This window comes from Cherax quadricarinatus, chromosome 86, assembly GCF_038502225.1.
Source record: "Cherax quadricarinatus isolate ZL_2023a chromosome 86, ASM3850222v1, whole genome shotgun sequence".
NCBI lineage: Eukaryota > Metazoa > Arthropoda > Malacostraca > Decapoda > Parastacidae > Cherax > Cherax quadricarinatus.
In genome coordinates, this window is record NC_091377.1 from 15,210,278 (window position 1) to 15,229,295 (window position 19,018).

The following is a 19,018-nucleotide window of genomic DNA, read 5'->3' on the forward strand; positions in this document are numbered from 1 at the left end:
CGGCGGGCATTAGATATCTTCAACACACCCAGAGAAGACACTGCCGAGAAGAGATACATAGTCCTCCCCAACAACTCCATTGCCAAACATGTTTCCAACATCTTTGCCAAAACATCATTCCAAGTATCTACCTCCACAACCACGACCATCAAGGACATCAGTAGTAGACAGGACAAGCCTCCATCCTCTGCAGGGGTATACATAATCCCTTGTAATGACTGCAACAAATTATATGTGGGCGAAACATCAAGAGACCTCCAAACACGCATTTCAGAACACCAGTATGCAAGCAGGACTTACGATACAAGGAATGCCTGTGTACGACATCGCAATTCACACAACCATTTAATTAACTACAGAAACTCAAGACTTATAGCCACAGAAGACAACACTCAATACAGAAGAATCCTGGAATCATCGCTTATCTCTATAACCAACAATTTCAACCAGAACAATGGCTTCTATAACATAGCTGAACCACTCGCCAAGAAACTTCTTCATCGCTATCCCATGGAACATTGCAGAAGGTCTACAACTTGTCCAATACCCCTGCCAAGTTACCCAAGACTCTATAACCCCACCCGGTAGATCATCAGATGCAGCATTCTCCACCTGACCTCAACATTCTGAACATGACTATAAATACTCTCGTACCTTCCAACCCCAGGTAGATCCGTGTGTGACTTGAAAAAGTCCACTGTGTGGGTGAAACGTTGTCAATAAAGGATCACATTATACTGCATTTGTGTTTATATTTCCATACACATATAAAGTTGTTATTGAATGAAAATTACTAATACGAGTACTCTTTGTAACTGTTGTTTGACTGACAGGTGTGGTTGTTGGACCAGCTTCCAGGTCCCAGAGGTCTTCCAATTCTGGGCAACTTACTCTTCCTCAATGTGGAACCATCAGGTAATTATCACTACAGGTCATTCAGCCCCCCCCACCATATCCCAGGTAAGACTATTTTGTTTTTTGGTCTACATCTATGGTTTGGCTGAACGACCGAAAAAAAAAATTTTCAGTATCATTCTTGAAAAAATAGTATTCTTTCTTTTTCATTTTTTCTTTCTATATACTCACTAACTTTATTGTTTTAATAATATGTTCTTCAGCTTCTGTATTTGTACCAAAAATATCAGTAATGTTATAGAGAAACACGAAATATGTATTTAAAATGGATGTCTTCTTGATTAAATAATTTTAACTTGGGTATGTCTCAGAACTCTTCCAGAGACTCATGAAAGTGGCAGGAATGGGTGAAGTTGCCAGGATGTGGCGGCTTCACATGCCTTACTGTTTTCTCAGCAGTGCCAGAACAGTGGAGGTAAGTGGCACTTTATTCACAGGTTGGATATGGCAATTTTTGCTAAATATAGCAGTAAGTGAAAATGTATTTGTTATATAAAACATGCATGCACACACAAACGCACTCGCTAACAAACATACATGTTATTACAGTTATCTTTCAAATGATAACAGATACTATGTTCCCAGCAGTATAACTAATAAAAAATGAAAGAGGAAACAGGGTAGGCAGAGTAGTTTCACTTCTAATCAGAAATCAGCAGAGATTTGAAGAGACGAGTGGGATTAACATAAATTGGTCAAATGACAACATAGTGGCATAATCAAGATTGTGGACCCAAAGTAGAAGCATCAATGATCTCTGACTGGCCATCAGATGGCAGAAAACCGAGACAGGAATATTAAGAAAGCAGCAAAACATTAGTTGACACCATGGCAACAGTAGGAAGGATAGCTCATAGGGTTCAAACGAAGCTAATGATCATGGGTGATATCAGCCACGATGAAACAGAATGGGAGAACTGAAACTTACATGGGGGACTAGAAACGTGGAGGGATACGATAATGGAGGTGATATGGGGAAATTATGTGTTAGCATGTCAAGGATACAACAGAAGATAGAGAAGGGGTTGAGCCATCAAGACTAAAACAGAATGAGAGCTCCTATAATTTCGAATACCTTGTGGAATTAAACTCTGAGGGAAGAAGGGTAAGCAGAGGGAACAAGAAACCAAACTTCACAAGAAGGTACTTTGAAGGGATAAGAGAAATCCTGAGTACAGTGTATACCTGGAGTATACCTGGAGAAGGTTTCGGAGTCACCGCCCCCGCGGCGCTGTCTGAGACCATGCCTTGTGGTGGATCAGGATCTGATCATCCAGTGTGTTACTGCTGGGTGTACGTAAACCAACAAACGAACCAAAGCCCGGTTGATCAGGTACTGGCTTTAGGTCCCTGTGCAGTGCCTTCTTGAAGACAGCCAGGGGTCTATTGGTAATCCCCCTTATGTATGCTGGAAGGCAGTTGAACAGTCTTGGGTCCTTGACACTCATTGGGTTGTCTCTTAGCATACTCGTGGCACCCCTGCTTTTCATTGGGGGAATGTTGCATCTCCTACTGAGATGCAACATTCTTTTGCTTTCGTATTATTATAATTATGGGGGAGCGCTAAACCTGTAGGATTATACAGTGCATGTGGGGGGATGAAAGATATTCAGGCTCAATTCAGGGAACCAGAGTATAGATCCAATTAGATAAAGAGCCCTTCACCAGCGTCAAGGAATCTTTCTTGAGGGGTTTGCTTTCATAGGGAGTGATTTTCGTGTGCAAGTTTGGTACTAATCCCTCTAGGATTTTCCAAGTGTATATTATCATGTATATTTCTCGCCTGCATCCCAGGGAATACAAATCAAGGGACTTCAACTGTTACCAGTAATTTAGGTGCTTTATCGTACTTATGTGTGCCGTGAAAGTTCTCTGTACACTCTCCAGGTCAGCAATTTCGCCTGTCTTGAAGGGGGAAGTTAGTGTACAGCAGTATTCCAGCCTTGAGAGAACAAGCGATTTGATGAGAATCATCATAGGCTTGGGGTCCCTGGTTTTGAAGGTTCTCATTATCCATCGTATCATTTGTCTATCAGATGAGATAGATACATTGTTGTGGTCTTTGAAGGTGAGATTCTCCGACATTATAACTCCCAGGTCCTTCACATTACTTTCTCGCTCTATTGTATGGTTAGAATTTGTTGTATACCCTGATACACTTATAATTTCCTCAAGTTTACAATATTTGAGTAGTTGAAATTTCTCTTCCTTGAACTTCATAGTGTTTTCAGTGGCCCATTTGAAGATTTGGTTGATGTTTTCTTAGAGTCTTGCAGTGTCTTGAATGGAGGACACTCATGGCAGTTTGGGTGTTGTAGAAAATACTGTATATTTTCCAAAAATACAGTGTATTTTGTATGTAAATTGATGGAATATATTGTAGGTAATAAAAATTAATTTGTAAATAAATAAAGAACCAGCGATGGGTGAGCGTTGGTGGGGAGGAGACACCATTGTTTTGAATGGGGTAATGGCACACTAGTGAAATGTGCATAAATTTCATTGCTCTGGAAGTAAAATTGTGGGTGAAACTTCCCAAATAGGAGCAGAAATTGTTGGAATTGCAGTCCTGCATAACTTGAGAAGTCGAATGGACAGGACAACCATGGAACCCAGCTAAGTCATGTCTATTTTATGTTGAAATTCTGGCCAGTATTTTCTTCATATTTAGGCAGGGGTTTGTGTATGATATACCAAGTAATCTCCAGACAAATTGGTGAGTCTTATTATTATAAATTCTCCTTCAATGTATATGTATTTGGGCTGTATAGCCCTTGTGGCTTAGCGCTTCTTTTTGATTATAATAATAATGTTTATGTATTCACATTTTGAATTTAATATACAGTCCACATATTTATATTAATGTTTTTACCAGAATTCCTGGTGATGTATATTTCATTTGAAATTAATATAGGTCCAGAGTGACTTGTGGAGAGATAGATTGTAGTAGGCATCGAAGGGGGACATTTTTTGTGACCTAAGTGTCTAAAAATTCCTACTTGTCTCTGTAACCTTGATAAAGAATAATTATCTTTGTTACCATTTACTGGTATGTACCTTATGAGTTACATCCAGGTAAATTTAATTTTCCACAATAGTCATCTGCAAAAGAAGACACAGAGCAATTTCTTACATCTCTGCCTATGCCAGATATGAGGATTAGGAATAGGATGGGAGCGAGTACTGTGCCTTGTGAAACAGAGCTTTTCACTGTAGCTGCCTCAGACTTTACTTTGGGGCAGTGGAATGGGAAATGGAATGTTAGGAAATTTAATCAATTAAACTATGAAGTTCCTAGGCAGAAAGTACCAGAAGGCAGAGAAGAATTTCATACCCAGAAGTGACAATGGAAAAACTAGAGTCCTTGGTTCAACCAAAAATGAAGAGAAGGAAAAAGAAGCACAAAAGTTTGGAAAACTCTGGAAAGTGAAGGATAAAGAAAAATAAAGAAGTGAGCAGGAGAGCCAGAAACAAATATACAAGGGTGTGCAAAGATACTGGGTGACAATTGGAGAATGACATAGCAGTAAAAGTTTAGTCTGAACCGAAACTACCACAGTCACATCAGGATAAAGATGACAGTAAAAGACCAGGTAATCCGACTGAAGAAGGAAGGAGGAGAGCTCACGAGAAATGAAAAGAAAATCTGCAAGGTGTTCTCCGTGGAAATGAGTAATACCAGAGAACGAACGGTATGCTAACAGGTGCTTCATACCATACACACATCACAAAAAGAGGTATAAAAAATTATTAATGAGCTGGATATATCTAGGCATTAGGACCTGACAAGTAGTTACCATGGATTCTGTGAGAGGGAGCATGAGCACTGTATGACCCATTTGCTACGATCTACAAGAATTAAATGAATACTGAACAGTTGCCAAAGATCTGCAAGGCGGTGAATATTGTTCCTATTTTCAAGAAAGGAAACAGAGAGCAATCACTGAAATACAGACCAGATCACCGACATTCATGTCATGTATGGCAATCGAGAAAATAATCAGAAGTGTTAGAGCCTTCGGAGAGAAGTGGTTTCATGAATAATAACTATTATGGATTTATAGATGGCAAACAGTTAGGCCTGAGTGGTTGAGGGGAGAGGACGTGTGTGTGTAGAGGGAAGTCCTAGGCCTTCTATATCAGAACTGCTTATCTCACCCGACTGATAACTCATCATGCAACAAATATCGTTGGAGCGCAGCTGAATTGCTGCTGGAACTCTTATGTGTGAACTGTGACTAGTGATATACCTAGTGAAACACAAACATCTTGATTTGAAGTGGCTGTAGGAGGCTACACCTTCACTCCACCTTGCCTCCCTCCCCTCCCTCCTCGATTTGGAACTCAGCCATTCGCCTCTATTTACTTATGGTCTAGAGGCGGTTTTTGCCAGACCACATAAATGCTTGAGTGCCGTGTCAGTCCTCTGTGCCGCACTCCACTCACCTTACGAAGTCTCCTGTGTGCCTACCTGCCTGCTACAAGCAAATATCCTAGTGGTTGTGTTAATTGCTGCAGATTTGTTGTAACTATTTGCACGAGTGGATTTCACTGACTTAGGACATTGTGCTACCATCAGTACCAACGTAGGCTTAAAATGAGTGAGGAATGTCTGGCCTGCTGGGTGACCTTGAAAATGGCACTATAAGACTCGCATGCCACTTACACCCATACTGCGTGTGTCCAGTGAGGTGAATGTCCCTTCCTCGACTTTCCTATTCACCGGTATCCCTTAGCTCGTCGCCATTATCTACATATGAGATAAGGGCGAGTTTAACCGATCCAGGCTAAACAGCTTTTTAACTGTAACAAGCCAGAGGTTCATCTATAAACATATTAAGTTTGTGCTGATTTATTTGTCCACAGAGTGAAAATTTGTCTGTCATTCCCAGACACGTGTGCTAGCTGTGTTAAGTGCTGCGGGTTTCGAGTAATTAATGAGTGGTGCAATATTGGTAACTCTCGAGACGACTGTGGCCCCGTGAATGACCTTGAAAATCGCACTGCGACCCGCAGGCCACTACACCCACATTGCCTGTGTCTAGCGAGGTGAATATCCCTTCCTTGTCCCTTCTATTCACCGGTATCCTTTAGCCCATCGCCAGTGTGAAACTCCTGTCAGCTATGAGTATAGCTGATGGTGTTGACGTAGATGATGGTGAAGGCAGATTTGAAACATATTTTAGTAAACAGGCTCGGAAAAAAGAACGAGGCTTCCAGAGAAAGCTTGCTGAAAGCAATACAGTGGGCGCACACCCTCCCAAAGCTGTCAGGTTAGATTTCCCTGACAACACTGATCAAGAGACCAAGTTTAACTGGTTTTTCGAAGCTAGTGTAAACAATCATGAGAAAACGATCAAGTTTGTCCGCGATGAGGATAACTACGTCTTTGTGCCTAATGATTCAGCATTTATAGACAAACTTCTCACTCACGAATATGCCAACATCAAACTCCGAGCTGCCCCACCAAGGGCACCTAAAGTGCTTATTGTCATCTACAACGTCAACAAGCACTTGAATCCTCAATATCTGGCGTCAGAGCAAGTTGCAAGCCCTCGTCGACTTTCCAACGGTCTGATATTAGCTGAGTGGACTGGCCAGGGGACTCTGCCACGCTATATTCACTCCCGTGCAGCCCTCAACAGACGCTATTACATTGCATTGTACAGACCTCCTCAACGTCGATGTTATAAGTGTCAACGCTGGGGCCACATCGCCAGGAAATGCCCATCTAAGTCACACTGGTGTGCAGTGTGTGCCAATGCTCATCCTTCTGAACGGTGTTATGCTATGATCAAACAGCAACAGACTGTTGCTAAACAATGTATCAATTGTAAGACCTCAGGAGTCACAGCAGCTCATGCTGACTGCAGTGTGAGGGCTGATCGCATCGCAGCCAACCGCACTTCACCCTGTACCCCTCATAATGGCCCCCCAGGACTACCAGGTACCTCGGGTCTGAATACTGGCTCATGCCTGCCCTCAGACAATGGGGTTGAGCACCTCACCTGGGGAGCACGTCAACAGACCCCCATCACATCGGCTGTCAATACCAGCCTAGCTGAGTCAGCTGACAGTCAGCCAAATAGCTCAGCTGACCGGGACTTCACGTCTCCAGATGTTCCAAGTCTTGCTCCTGTGGTATACAACCTGATGTCGCGCATAAAAATACTGGAAACACAACAGTTACTCCTGAAACAACAACTTGAACAACACAAGGAAAGATGTGTAGAGTGTACCAATAACAAGATTGTCACAATTTGTGAAAGCAAGTGTAAGGCTGCTGAACAAGGTGGTGGTGGTGTTCTTAATCACAGTAATGACGAATATAATACTTGTGTTGATAACTGTAGTGAGCATCATAACGAAGGCTATGGTGTCAAGGATGTTAGTAATAGTGATGACCGTAATATAAGTGGTGGTGAAGAGTGTGATGAGGGCTATGGTGTCTATAATGTTAGTAATAGTGATGAATATAATTTAAGTGGTGGTGAAGAGTGTGATGAGAGCGGTGGTGTCTATAATGTTAGTAATAGTGATGAGCATAATTTAAGTGGTGGTGAAGAGTGTGATGAGAGTGGTGGTGTCTATAATGTTAGTAATAGTGATGAGCATAATATAAGTGGTGGTGCAGAGTGTGATGAGGTTAGTCACATAGACATTAATGTTGAATACAATACTGTTGACAAATGTAATGAACACAATGTTGGTAGTGGCGCTGGTGATGACAGTTGTAGTGTTGCGTGTAATGTTAGCGGAGGAGGGAATGTGAGTGGTGGTGGTGTCACCTATCATACATTCACACATAAACAGCGTCATGCTCTGGGTTTACGAAGACTCCCACGAGGCCTTACAACTGGAGGTGCACTTGCAAAACTCATGGACAAGGGTAGCACTGTTGACATTGATAAGGTCTGCTATTTATATGAACAATTTTTTCATTATGCTGAGAAACTCAAGATGATCCCAGGACTACTATAATGGATCAAAACTCGTATAAACTTTCTATATTAAGCTGGAATATTGCATCACTTAGAAAAAGGCTTCCTGAACTTCATCATAAAGTAACCACCGAACCCATTGATGTTGTGTGTCTACAAGAGTGCAGAGTCCCTGAAAAATCCCAACCCCCTAAATTACCATCATTTGTTGCATATAACCTCAAATCTACTAACTCTTGTGTTCTATATATTAAAAAATCACTTCCCCATCAACTTCTTGCACACAAGAAAACAGAGGGGCTACAATATCACGGTGTTAGGATTTATATAGGGAACTCTGCTCTCAACATATTTAACTTGTATGCTCCTGCTGATAAATTTAATTACTTGGAGCTCCCAACTTGTGCTCATTCTGAGCCTACTCTTATTATTGGCGATTACAATGCGAGACACAAAAGCATTGGAAACTCACAGTTTGGTAATCGTAATGGCAATCAACTGTTGTCACTCTTAAACAGTCACGATAATGTCCAAATTGTAGGTGACCTTGAACCCACACATATCTATGGAGGCGTCCTTGATCTGTGCCTGGGCTTCAACATTACTTCTGCCAGTTGTGAGTCTTCCATTGTAACAGATATAGCGTCTGATCATTTCCCTAGGCTAACCTCTCTAGATATTGGTAATACTATCCTTCCTGGTGGGATATTCAAACGGAAACGTTTTAATGTTCCCACAGATCAGCATGATGACTTTGTTGCACATGTGACTGACTGGTATAATTCCTATGAGTGTTCCTCTGTAGAGACCTTTAACAATGATCTTGTGAGCAGTATTCAGAACTACTTAGAGCCGCCACTGCAACCTCTTGGTACTCTAAACCCAACAAACTTCCGTAATAATCATACCTCCTTCAAAAACCATACTTATTACAATGATTCTAAACTTCGTACACTGAAACGTACTGCTCGCAGACTAGGCCTAGCCTATAGAAAACATCGTACCCCTGGAATGCTGAGGCTCTTCCAAACTGCCCTTGCTGCTGCCAGAGAGCGTATGACAGAGCTGCGGCAAACCGACTGGGAAAAATTTGTCAACGGTCTTAATGCTCACACCCCACTTAGCCGGGCATGGAGGGACATAAATAGAATTAAGGGTAAACGAACTGGGCAGATCGCGCACCCTCATCCCTTGCATAGGGCGAATGAGTTAGTCAGTGCTTGGGCTGCTACATCTAGCTATGACAATCTTCCCAGTACCACACAGGCAAAATTAAATGATAAATATGATGCAAGGGAGAGACTTGTTTGCTTTATGCTCAGTAAGGCAGATGATTGCAACATTCCTTTCACTAATTATGAACTTGATGCAGCGCTAACTAAGGGCAACTCCACGTCGCCTGGTGAGGATGGTATTACTTACAACATACTCAGATTGCTGTGTCGAGTACCAGGTAATCCATTACTTGAATTATATAACATGAGCTATGTAACTGGGGAGCTCCCTCAATCTTGGACCAACAGCCTCATCATTCCAATTCCTAAGCCCAATCAACAAAATGCATTTCGCCCAATATCTCTTACTAGCTGCTTGTGTAAAACATTTGAGAGAATGATTCTTAATCGTCTCATGTACAGAATCAAACAATTTTTGTCTCCCCGGTTACATGGTTTCATGCATGGAAGGAGCGTGCATCATTGCATAGCCACCTTTCTCACCCTGCACACTGACAGTTCCTACACTACCTTCCTTGACCTTAAATCCGCTTTCGATGTAGCCAACCGACATGTAATAATTAGTGAACTTGCCAGAATGGATGTTGGAGGATGGCTTCTCCGCTGGATTAAAGGCTACCTGTCCAACAGAAAATCGTCTGTGTTGTTCCAGGGACATAGAAGTGTAACTAAAGACTTTGAATTAGGAACCCCACAGGGAGGTGTGCTCAGTCCCACACTGTTCAATATTCTAATTAATGCATTACTTAATGCTATGCCTAGTCAGCCCCATAATTATGTGATTAGTTTTGCTGATGATATAATGATTCACACCACCGGATTCTCCAACACCCAAAACATTCTTAATCATGTACTAGCCTCGTGTCAGGACCTGGGGTTGATAATCTCTACTGATAAAACAAAGATACTCAATAGGCGTCCTCCTCGACAGAGAGGCACAGTTCGTCAGATCCAATTGCATGATGGGTCTCTTCTAGAATATGTAAGCAGATACAGGTATCTAGGCTTTGAGGTTCCACTACTTGGACCTGTTGTAACAAGACTTTGTTGCCAATACAAAGAACGACTAAGAGCACTTAGAGTTGTGGCAGGGCTTCACCCCAGGTATGGTGCTAATGTTAAAATTGTGAAAATGATGTATCTTGCTTATATTAGATCATTGGTTGATTATGCTGCGCCACTACTTGCTCTTGTGTCTGACTGGAAGCTTGGAGGGCTGGAAAAACTGCAGAACGAAGCAATGAGGATCATCCTAGGATGCCCTCGTACTGCCAAAATTTTAAATATGCAAAAAGAACTTGATATTCCAAGCATCAGAGATCGTGTTACTGAAAGAAATATCCTAATTGGGGTTAATATGCTCAGGCAAGCTCATTCAAACCCCTGCACAGAAGCCCTCCAAACTTTCCTCAGCACTGGTGAACACTCCTCCAGATGGATCGAAAAGACTGGAACCGACCTCCGCATGAATCAGATACATGATCTATGTCAAGTAAGGCAACAGCGGCACTTCTCCGCTCCATGGAATATTACCCCATTCCAAACTACCATTCCTCCATTTCCCCCCAAACTACTTCTTAAATCACAACCAAAACTTCGCCTTGAAGCCAAACATGAGGCCTTAAGCTGTATTGATAACTTAGTCACACAGCACACACTCTCGCAAATTATTTACGTTGATGGTTCTGTTCACCAATCCACTGGTGCAGCTGGTAGTGCTGCTGTTGTCGTACAGAGTGATGGCTCTCTTAAAGAAATTGGAGCACGCATCAATAATTGGGCCTCTACCCTTCAGACAGAACTGTTTGCCATACTCCTTGCACTGAAATGCATCTATGTATCAAAGATTGACAGTTTAATTGTAACTGATTCTCTGTCATCCATAAATGCTCTCAACTCATTAAGCATAAATTGTGGCATGCTTGTGTCAGAAGCCAGACACAGGTATGGTAGGATTGTGGACAGTGGAGTCAGAGTGCACATGCTGTGGATTCCATCTCACATTGGTCTTCAGATGCATGATAGAACTGATAAATTGGCTAAGCTGTATGCTTTCAAAGAGGGAGTAGATTACAATCTTGGCTTGTCAGGTAGTAGTTTGAGAACAATAATACGAAAAGAACTTCAGCTGAATTTTATGGACTTAAGGCTCAGGGAGATTGACACCAGTGAGTCCATCTATCATCATTCTATCATGCAGGAGGAGCCACATGTCTATGGTGCATCCAACAAAATAAGCAGACTCTTGGATGTCACTACCGCCCGGCTCCGGCTGGGTTACAAGTATCTTTGGCAGGTTAAATCACCACCACCAGATGTAGACCAAACGAAATGTAAACTTTGCCAGATGGATTATTGTCACACCCTGCGTCATTATGTACTGGAGTGCGATAAAATTAATGAATTTAGAAACAACTCACTCAGAAGTGTTCAAGAAATGGCTAAGTATTTTATCCACAGTGGTATATTACAGACCATTCTGGAGAAATACCCTGACTTTGCTAGCTGTAAATAAAGCATTACCACATGTGTGCATGTGTGTGTGTGTGTGTGTGTGTGTGTGTGTGTGTGTGTGTGTGTGTGTGTGTGTGTGTGTGTGTGTGAGTATGAGTGTGTGTGTGTATGAGTGTGAGTGTGTGTATGAGTGTGTGTGAGTATGAGTGTGTGTGCGTGTGTGTATGAGTTTGTGTGTGTGTGTGTGTGTGTGTGTTTATGTGTGTGTGTGTATGAATTTGTATGTGTGTGTGTGTGTGTGTGTGTGTGTGAGAGAGAGAGAGAGACTCAGCAATCAACATTTGCACCAATAACTCACTACAGTTGTGACCGGGTGTGGAAGTGTGAATTGCTCATTACTCTAAAATTTGTTCATGATTGCAGCCATGTATAAACGTAAGTAACCATTCTTACAGTATTCATTACCTTTGTAACTTGTGAGTTCATTACCTTTGTAACTTGTGAGTTCATTACCTTGTACCTAGTTCAGCCATCAAAACTTTGGAGCCCGGTCCCTGGACCCATTGTGTACCTCTGTAATCTGTAAATACCTTTGTAACTTGTAATGATTGTGACTAGACCTACCTGGAGTTCATTACCTTTGTAAATTGTGAGTTCATTACCTTTGTAAATTGTGAGTTCATTGCCTCTGTGGCTTGCTCAGCTATCAAAACTTTGAGGCCCAGTCCCTGGACCCATTATGTACCTCTGTAATCTTTTGACTACCGCCCACAGGATGGGTATGGGGTGCATAATAAACATATTAAACTAACTAGATGGCAAATCATATCTTGCAGAACTACTGACACTTCATGATTAATTATTAGAAGTGAGACATGAGAGAGGAATTGTTATGTTACATTTTGTTGAGCTTGTAGAAAACATTTGATACTGAACTTCACAAGAGACTGGGGCACAAACTTGAGGTGCAGACAGGACTAACACAGGGAATGTAGTCGACCGTTTGCTCGGCACTCGACCAAACAAACACGACCTGCCAGAACATGTGCGTCAGTATCCCCGCAGTTGTTGCTCAGTCCAAAACTCCACTGAATTTCACTGTAAACTATTTCGTGTTTCTTCGCATTTTTTTATATTATTTGTATAAATAAGTCACCATCGGGCCTAAGAAGATTGATGATAGCAGTTGTGAAAAATTATTATTATTATTATTATTATTATTATTATTATTATTATTATTATTATTATTATTATTATTATTATTATTATTATTATTATTATTATTATTATAAGCCAAATCACCTGCTGGTGGTTTACAGGACATCACCTGAATTATTACCTGCAAGTAATTTGGGTGAAGTATGTGGGACTTAAGTCACAGTAGGTTACACGACTGCAACTTCTTTGATTGCCCACTTCTATACCTCTTTCACAAAAATCTAGACCTGATATTCAATTAATAATTACAATGTTAAAACCAGCTACTCTGGTTCATTGTTGTCAACTGCATATGATTAATATTACTGGATGCACAAAAATATAACTATTAGTACAAAGAACTTTGTGTTACTGCTTACCATTTGATTAATGTAGATAGATCACACCACAACACTTGCCTTACTATCTAGAACCTACACTAGCCACCTAGGTCTAAATACAAGGACTGGTGTATGTCTCTGCGAGTTGTGATGGCGATGACGCCACATTCTTTTTCCATTCTCACTACTCTATTATGGTGGTTTCGCAAATTTCCTGTCCCAATTCTTTAGTAGGGGGCATTAACATGAATTCCTATTACGAAATGAGGCTAATATTCCCCATTAGGCCTCAGAAAATGCCGAATTCTTGGTGCAAAAAATTCCATTCAGCATTCACATTAAATTCAACATGGCATCTCCCCTGGCGTCCCTACTGGCTCTTCTGAGCAGCTGATCTCCCCCCCTCACTCGAAATTTCTTGAAGGAGTAAATCAGCCAGCAACATATTTTATTACACAATTATTATATTATTTATTTATATGTTCTACATTTAGGAAATTATGTAAAACATTTCCACAACAGTCAACCAAAAGAAAATTGGTTAGAGTGTGTTTGCTGTACTGTAAACACCGCCTCTGCCTCTCCATATAATATGCCTTCTATTAATTTTGACGTCTTTATTGTGCTTCTAGGTTATCTCTTGTGTTTCTGATATCAAGTTGGAATAAGTATGATATATAGATAACCTTTATGACTAATATTAACATAATTACAGAACATTGTATTCGTGCCACCACTAGTATCTGGCTATCAATACGACTCATCAGATACTGAGTGCTCCTTCTGCTGGCCCCTCCCTCCCTGCTTTCCATTTTGAATTTTTATTCAAACAAAAAATAGAAGATTTACTATTATGCAGACTACTGCATTATTGAAAAAATGGTATAAATAATATCAGCACATTTATGAAAGCATATTAGACCCACCAGTTGATGTGTATTGGACGTGTGATGTGGTTTGTTTACTCTTGAAAATCAGCAAAAATCCAACATTTCCGCTACTTTGAACTTAATTTAAGGTACTTTTATTCTGTAGTCCACTTTAAATCATCTCTATTTCTGTAACCAATAAAACGAGAATACAATCATAAATACCATATGAAAATACACCGCAATTTCGCTGTAACTGTATTTTGGGGTTTTGATATGGATTATTCAAATTTACATTATTCCTTATGGGAAAAATTCGTTCGGCACTCGAACAGATCGGCACTGGAACAGCATTATGGAATGAATTAATTTCGAGTACCGAGGTTCCACTGTATATGTGATTGTCATACGAGAAGAGAGTGAGATGTATCGCTGTTTGCTGATAATATAAAACTAATGGGAGCAAAATTAGATGATAACAAGGAAACACTTCAAATGGATCTGGTCAAACTGCGAGACTGGTTTACTTGGAGTTTACCTGGAGAGAGTTCCGGGGGTTAACGCCCCCGCGGCCCGGTCTGTGACCAGGCCTCCTGGTGGATCAGAGCCTGATCAACCAGGCTGTTACTGCTGGCTGCACGCAAACCAACGTACGAGCCACAGCCCGGCTGATCAGGAACCGACTTTAGGTGCTTGTCCAGTGCCAGCTTGAAGACTGCCAGGGGTCTGTTGGTAATCCCCCTTATGTATGCTGGGAGGCAGTTGAACAGTCTTGGGCCCCTGACACTTTTTTTTTTTTAACCCATGCGATTGTAAGGTTATATAAATTAGGATGGGACAAGAAAACTGGAAACTGTGTATAGAGTTGGGGACAAAGGTTTTAGATCTCACTCAAGGAGAAAGACCTTGAAGTGTGAATAGTGCTTGGAATATTACTGGAGGAACACATCAACCACATAACCTCTGTAACCAATACTTGTTTAACAAATCTAAGAGTAAACTTCGGGAATCTTAACAAACTGTCATTCAAGGCTCTTTATGCAGAGTATATTAGGCACATCTTGGAGTATGCAGCACCAGCATGGAACCCACACATGATAAAGCCTGTCAAGAAAGTAGACCAGGTGTTCAAATATGCAACGAGATTAGTTTCAGAGTTAAGGAAAATGAAGTATGAAAAGAAACTAAAGTCTCTCACGAACATCATGGAATCTCCCTCGAGAGGTTGAGATGAGGAAAACAGGTACACGAGGGCACAGTTGAAAATTACATAGACAGACGAGTTATGAGGATGTCACGAGATACTTCTTCAAGCTGAAGATGACCAGCAGTTACTTCTTCGAGATGAAGATGACCATCAGATTCTTCTTGAAGTTGAAGATGACCAGCTGATATGTCTTCAAGTGGAATATGACCTCAAGATACTTTTTCATGCTGAAGATGAAGATGACCACCAGATTCTTCTTTAAGCTGAAGATGACTATCAGATTCTTCTTCAAGCTAAAGACTTACAGCTGTAAGCCTTCTCCCTGAAAGCTGGCTGCCTTGGATCAACGTCTAGCGCAAGCTGGACGCCAAGGTATTGGTGCAGTGTGGTGAGAATGGTAAAGCACTGCATACCTTGTTCCAAGGTTCGTAGGTTCGAGTCTCCTTCAGCCAGGGATCAGTGTTTATATATATATATATATATTATATATATATATATATATATATATATATATATATATATATATATATATATATATATATATATATATATATATATGTGTGTGTGTGTGTGTGTGTGTGTGTGTGTGTGCTTAACAATTCACAAACGGGCGAAATTATTTACAAACATTGTCTCTACGTCCACAGCAGGACTCGAACCTCCTAACTCTGTATCAGAGTCCACTGTACTTTACCATGGAGCTAGACCCAAGAAAAGTATGGGCAGTTAGTCGAAGCTAAGTGATGTTACCCTATACCCCCGGGCACTGCATGTCCACTGAATGTGGCAGGATTCGATGAAATAACTTTCAAAACGAGCTTGGTGCCCGGGGGTATGGGGTAACATCGCTTAGCTTCGGCTAAGCGCCCATACTTTTCTTGGGCGTAGCCCCGTGGTAAAGTGCTGTGAACTCTGATACAGAGTTAGCAGGTTCGAGTCCTGCTGTGGACGTAGAGACAATGTTTAAATATGTGTATATATATATATATATATATATGTATATATATATATATATATATATATATATATATATATATATATATATATATATATATATATATATATATATATATATATATATATATATATATATATATATATAATAGAACAGCAGAAGCCTTGGAGAAGTATCTAAAATGTCATTAAGGTTTCTCCTTGAAGCTCTTCCAGCACCCCTTGTTAGGTAATATTCTTCCAGCACCCCTTGTTAGGTAATATTCTTCCAGCACCCCTTGTTAGGTAATATTCTTCCAGCACCCCTTGTTAGGTAATATTCATCCAGCACCCCTTGCTAGGTAATATTCTTCCAGCACGCCTTGTTAGGTAATATTCTTTCAGCACCCCTTGTTAGGTAATATTCTTCCAGCACGCCTTGTTACGTAATATTCTTCCAGCACGCCTTGTTAGATAATATGGTATACAAGGTTTAAAACATCCATTGAAAATTAATGCCTCTGCTTCCCCTCTGCCTTTCATTTGACCTCAGCCTTTCGCCTCTATCAACATGGAGTGTAGAGGCGAATTTTGCTAGTCCACTGCTACTCGTGCCTCTCAAAATGCTCACAACTCATCGCTTTACCAACCTGAGGAATAACGACGAGTGTGCAGTCCTACGTGAGTTGGTAACCCAGGTGTCCACACACTGAAAATTCGTCTTTCACTCCAAGACACGTGTGCTAGAAGTTCTGCAAGTTTGGAGTGAGTAACAATCTCTACGAGTATTGCAGTGTGTGGTAACTCTTGAGAAGTCTGCCTCAGCCTGTGACCTTGAGCGAGGCACTGCATCACCTGCCTGAGACTTTCGCCCATATTGACTATGTGAAGAGAGGCGAATGTGCGTGCTCAGTTGCCCCTGCTGTTCTCCTGTGTCCCCAGCTCTCCTCCTTTAAACTCAGCTGTTCGCCTCTATCAACGACGTGCAGTGTAGAGGTGTATTTTGCTGCCCCGCTGGTACTCGAATATGTGAGTTCCGCAAGTGCTGCAGATTTGTTGTAACTATTTGCATGAATGGATTACGCTGACTTAGGACATTGTGCTACCATCAGTACCTACGTAGGCTTAAAATGAGTGAGGAATGTCTGGCCTGCTGGGTGACCTTGAAAATGGCACTATAAGACCCGCATGCCACTTACACCCATACTACGTGTGTCTAGTGAGGTGAATGTCCCTTCCTTGACTTTCCTATTCACCGGTATCCCTTAACTTGTCGCCATTATCTACATATGGGATAAGGGCGAGTTTAGCTGATCCAGGCCAAACAGCGCTCCAAGCCAGCCAGTGAAGGCCAAGGCTACATCTGTTCTGAATCCCAGAATGCCTTTGTGAACGTTCTACAGTGTTCCGGCCGTACCTTCGGTGTTGTGAGAACTAGTTCTTATGTAGTGAAAATTTGTCTGTCATTCCAAGACACGTGTGCTAGATGTGTTAAGTGCTGCGGGTTTGGAGTAATTAACAAGTAGTACAGGGTTGGTAACTCTCGAGACGACTGTGGGCCCAGTGAATGACCTTGAAAATTGCACTGCGACCTGCAGGCCACTACACCCATATTGCCTGTGTCTAGCGAGGTTAATATCCTTTCCTTGTCCCTTCTCCTTCCTCGATTTGGAACTCAGCCGTTCGCCTCTATTTGCTTGTGGTCTAGAGGCAGTTTTAGCCAGACTACATGGGTGCTTCAGTGCCCGTGTCCTCTGTGCCGCACTCCGCTCATCTTGCGAGTGTCCCCTGTGTGCCTGCCTGCCTGCTGCAAGCAGGTGTCCGGGTGGTTGGCGCGGACTTGGCGAGCACAGTCAAGCAAGCTTGAGGGTGGCACTAGAAGCTAGCCAGAACGGGCTAAGGCAGCCTGCAGTTATAGCTGTCCTAGGGCCCAGCATGTCTGTATACGTTCTGCAGTGCTGCTGGCATACCAGTGTTTCCTATAGTGGCTTGAGAACAATTTGACGAGCATTGCAGTGCTGACATTTTGAGTGGGACATGCCAGAGGTTCACTTATAAACATAGTAAGCTTGTGGTGATTGGCTTGTACACAGTGAACATTCATCTGTCATACGTGTGCTAGAAGTGTTAAGTGCTGCTTTCCCCAACAGTTAATTGTCATTTGTGAGCCTGTATTAAGACTTTAAAAGGCTCAGAGTGTACTTCAGTGTAGTGACTCCTTGCATTTGATAAATCAGTGTAATACATGCTCTGCTCAGTGTAACTGAACTATTAAATACGGTTACATAGTTAAGTTGCTTGTCCTAGTGTCATTGTTGTGTTTTCTAATACATTTTCTCGTTCAGACTGAAACTTTACTGCTAAATTCCCAGTAATATTTCAAATTGCAGTGTTCATCTGTGGTGTGAGTGTGTAACTTATGCTTTGTATTTTTCCTGTGAACAAGCTTACTCCTGCATAATGTTCAGTTTCATGAATACTTTCTTACTTGAGTAATTCGGTTACCTTTCAACTGTGTTAAGCAAGAGTCAGCCTGTTAACATCTATGTTCCTTGCCATCTCATCTAGTGGGTCTGGCGCCTAGTTGAAATTGTAATAGTAACAATTTGCAATCATTATACTTCTAGTTATACATTGTGTAAATTGTTTTAGACTATTTGATCAACCGGATTGTAGTGTTTAACTTCTGATACACCAATTTAATGACTGCAGACACGCACTGACACATAATAAACACATTAAAACGCTGGTAACTCCAGAAGCTGGGCCTAGTGTGTGACCTTGAGAAGTTCAGTGTGTTTATTACGACCAGCGGTGTACCACTCTCACCTATATTTACATCAACAAAAGTGTATTCTAAGTGATAAAGTGTACACTTGGTGTACTTGGTAACACTTGTGTAAGTGAGATTGTTTAGGTACTGGTT

The 19,018-nt window shown here is 41.4% G+C and overlaps 1 protein-coding gene across 2 annotated transcripts in view; it reads left to right on the top strand.

Moving 5' to 3' along the window:
• Positions 1–19,018, top strand: part of LOC128703032 (cytochrome P450 4C1) — a 276,764-nt gene that overhangs the window by 153,168 nt on the left and 104,578 nt on the right. For both annotated transcript variants that reach the window (XM_070103660.1, XM_070103661.1), the window contains 2 exons: positions 834–915; positions 1,227–1,330. In XM_070103660.1, coding sequence (XP_069959761.1) covers positions 834–915; positions 1,227–1,330 — 186 coding nt within the window. The remainder of the gene's footprint in view (positions 1–833; positions 916–1,226; positions 1,331–19,018) is intronic.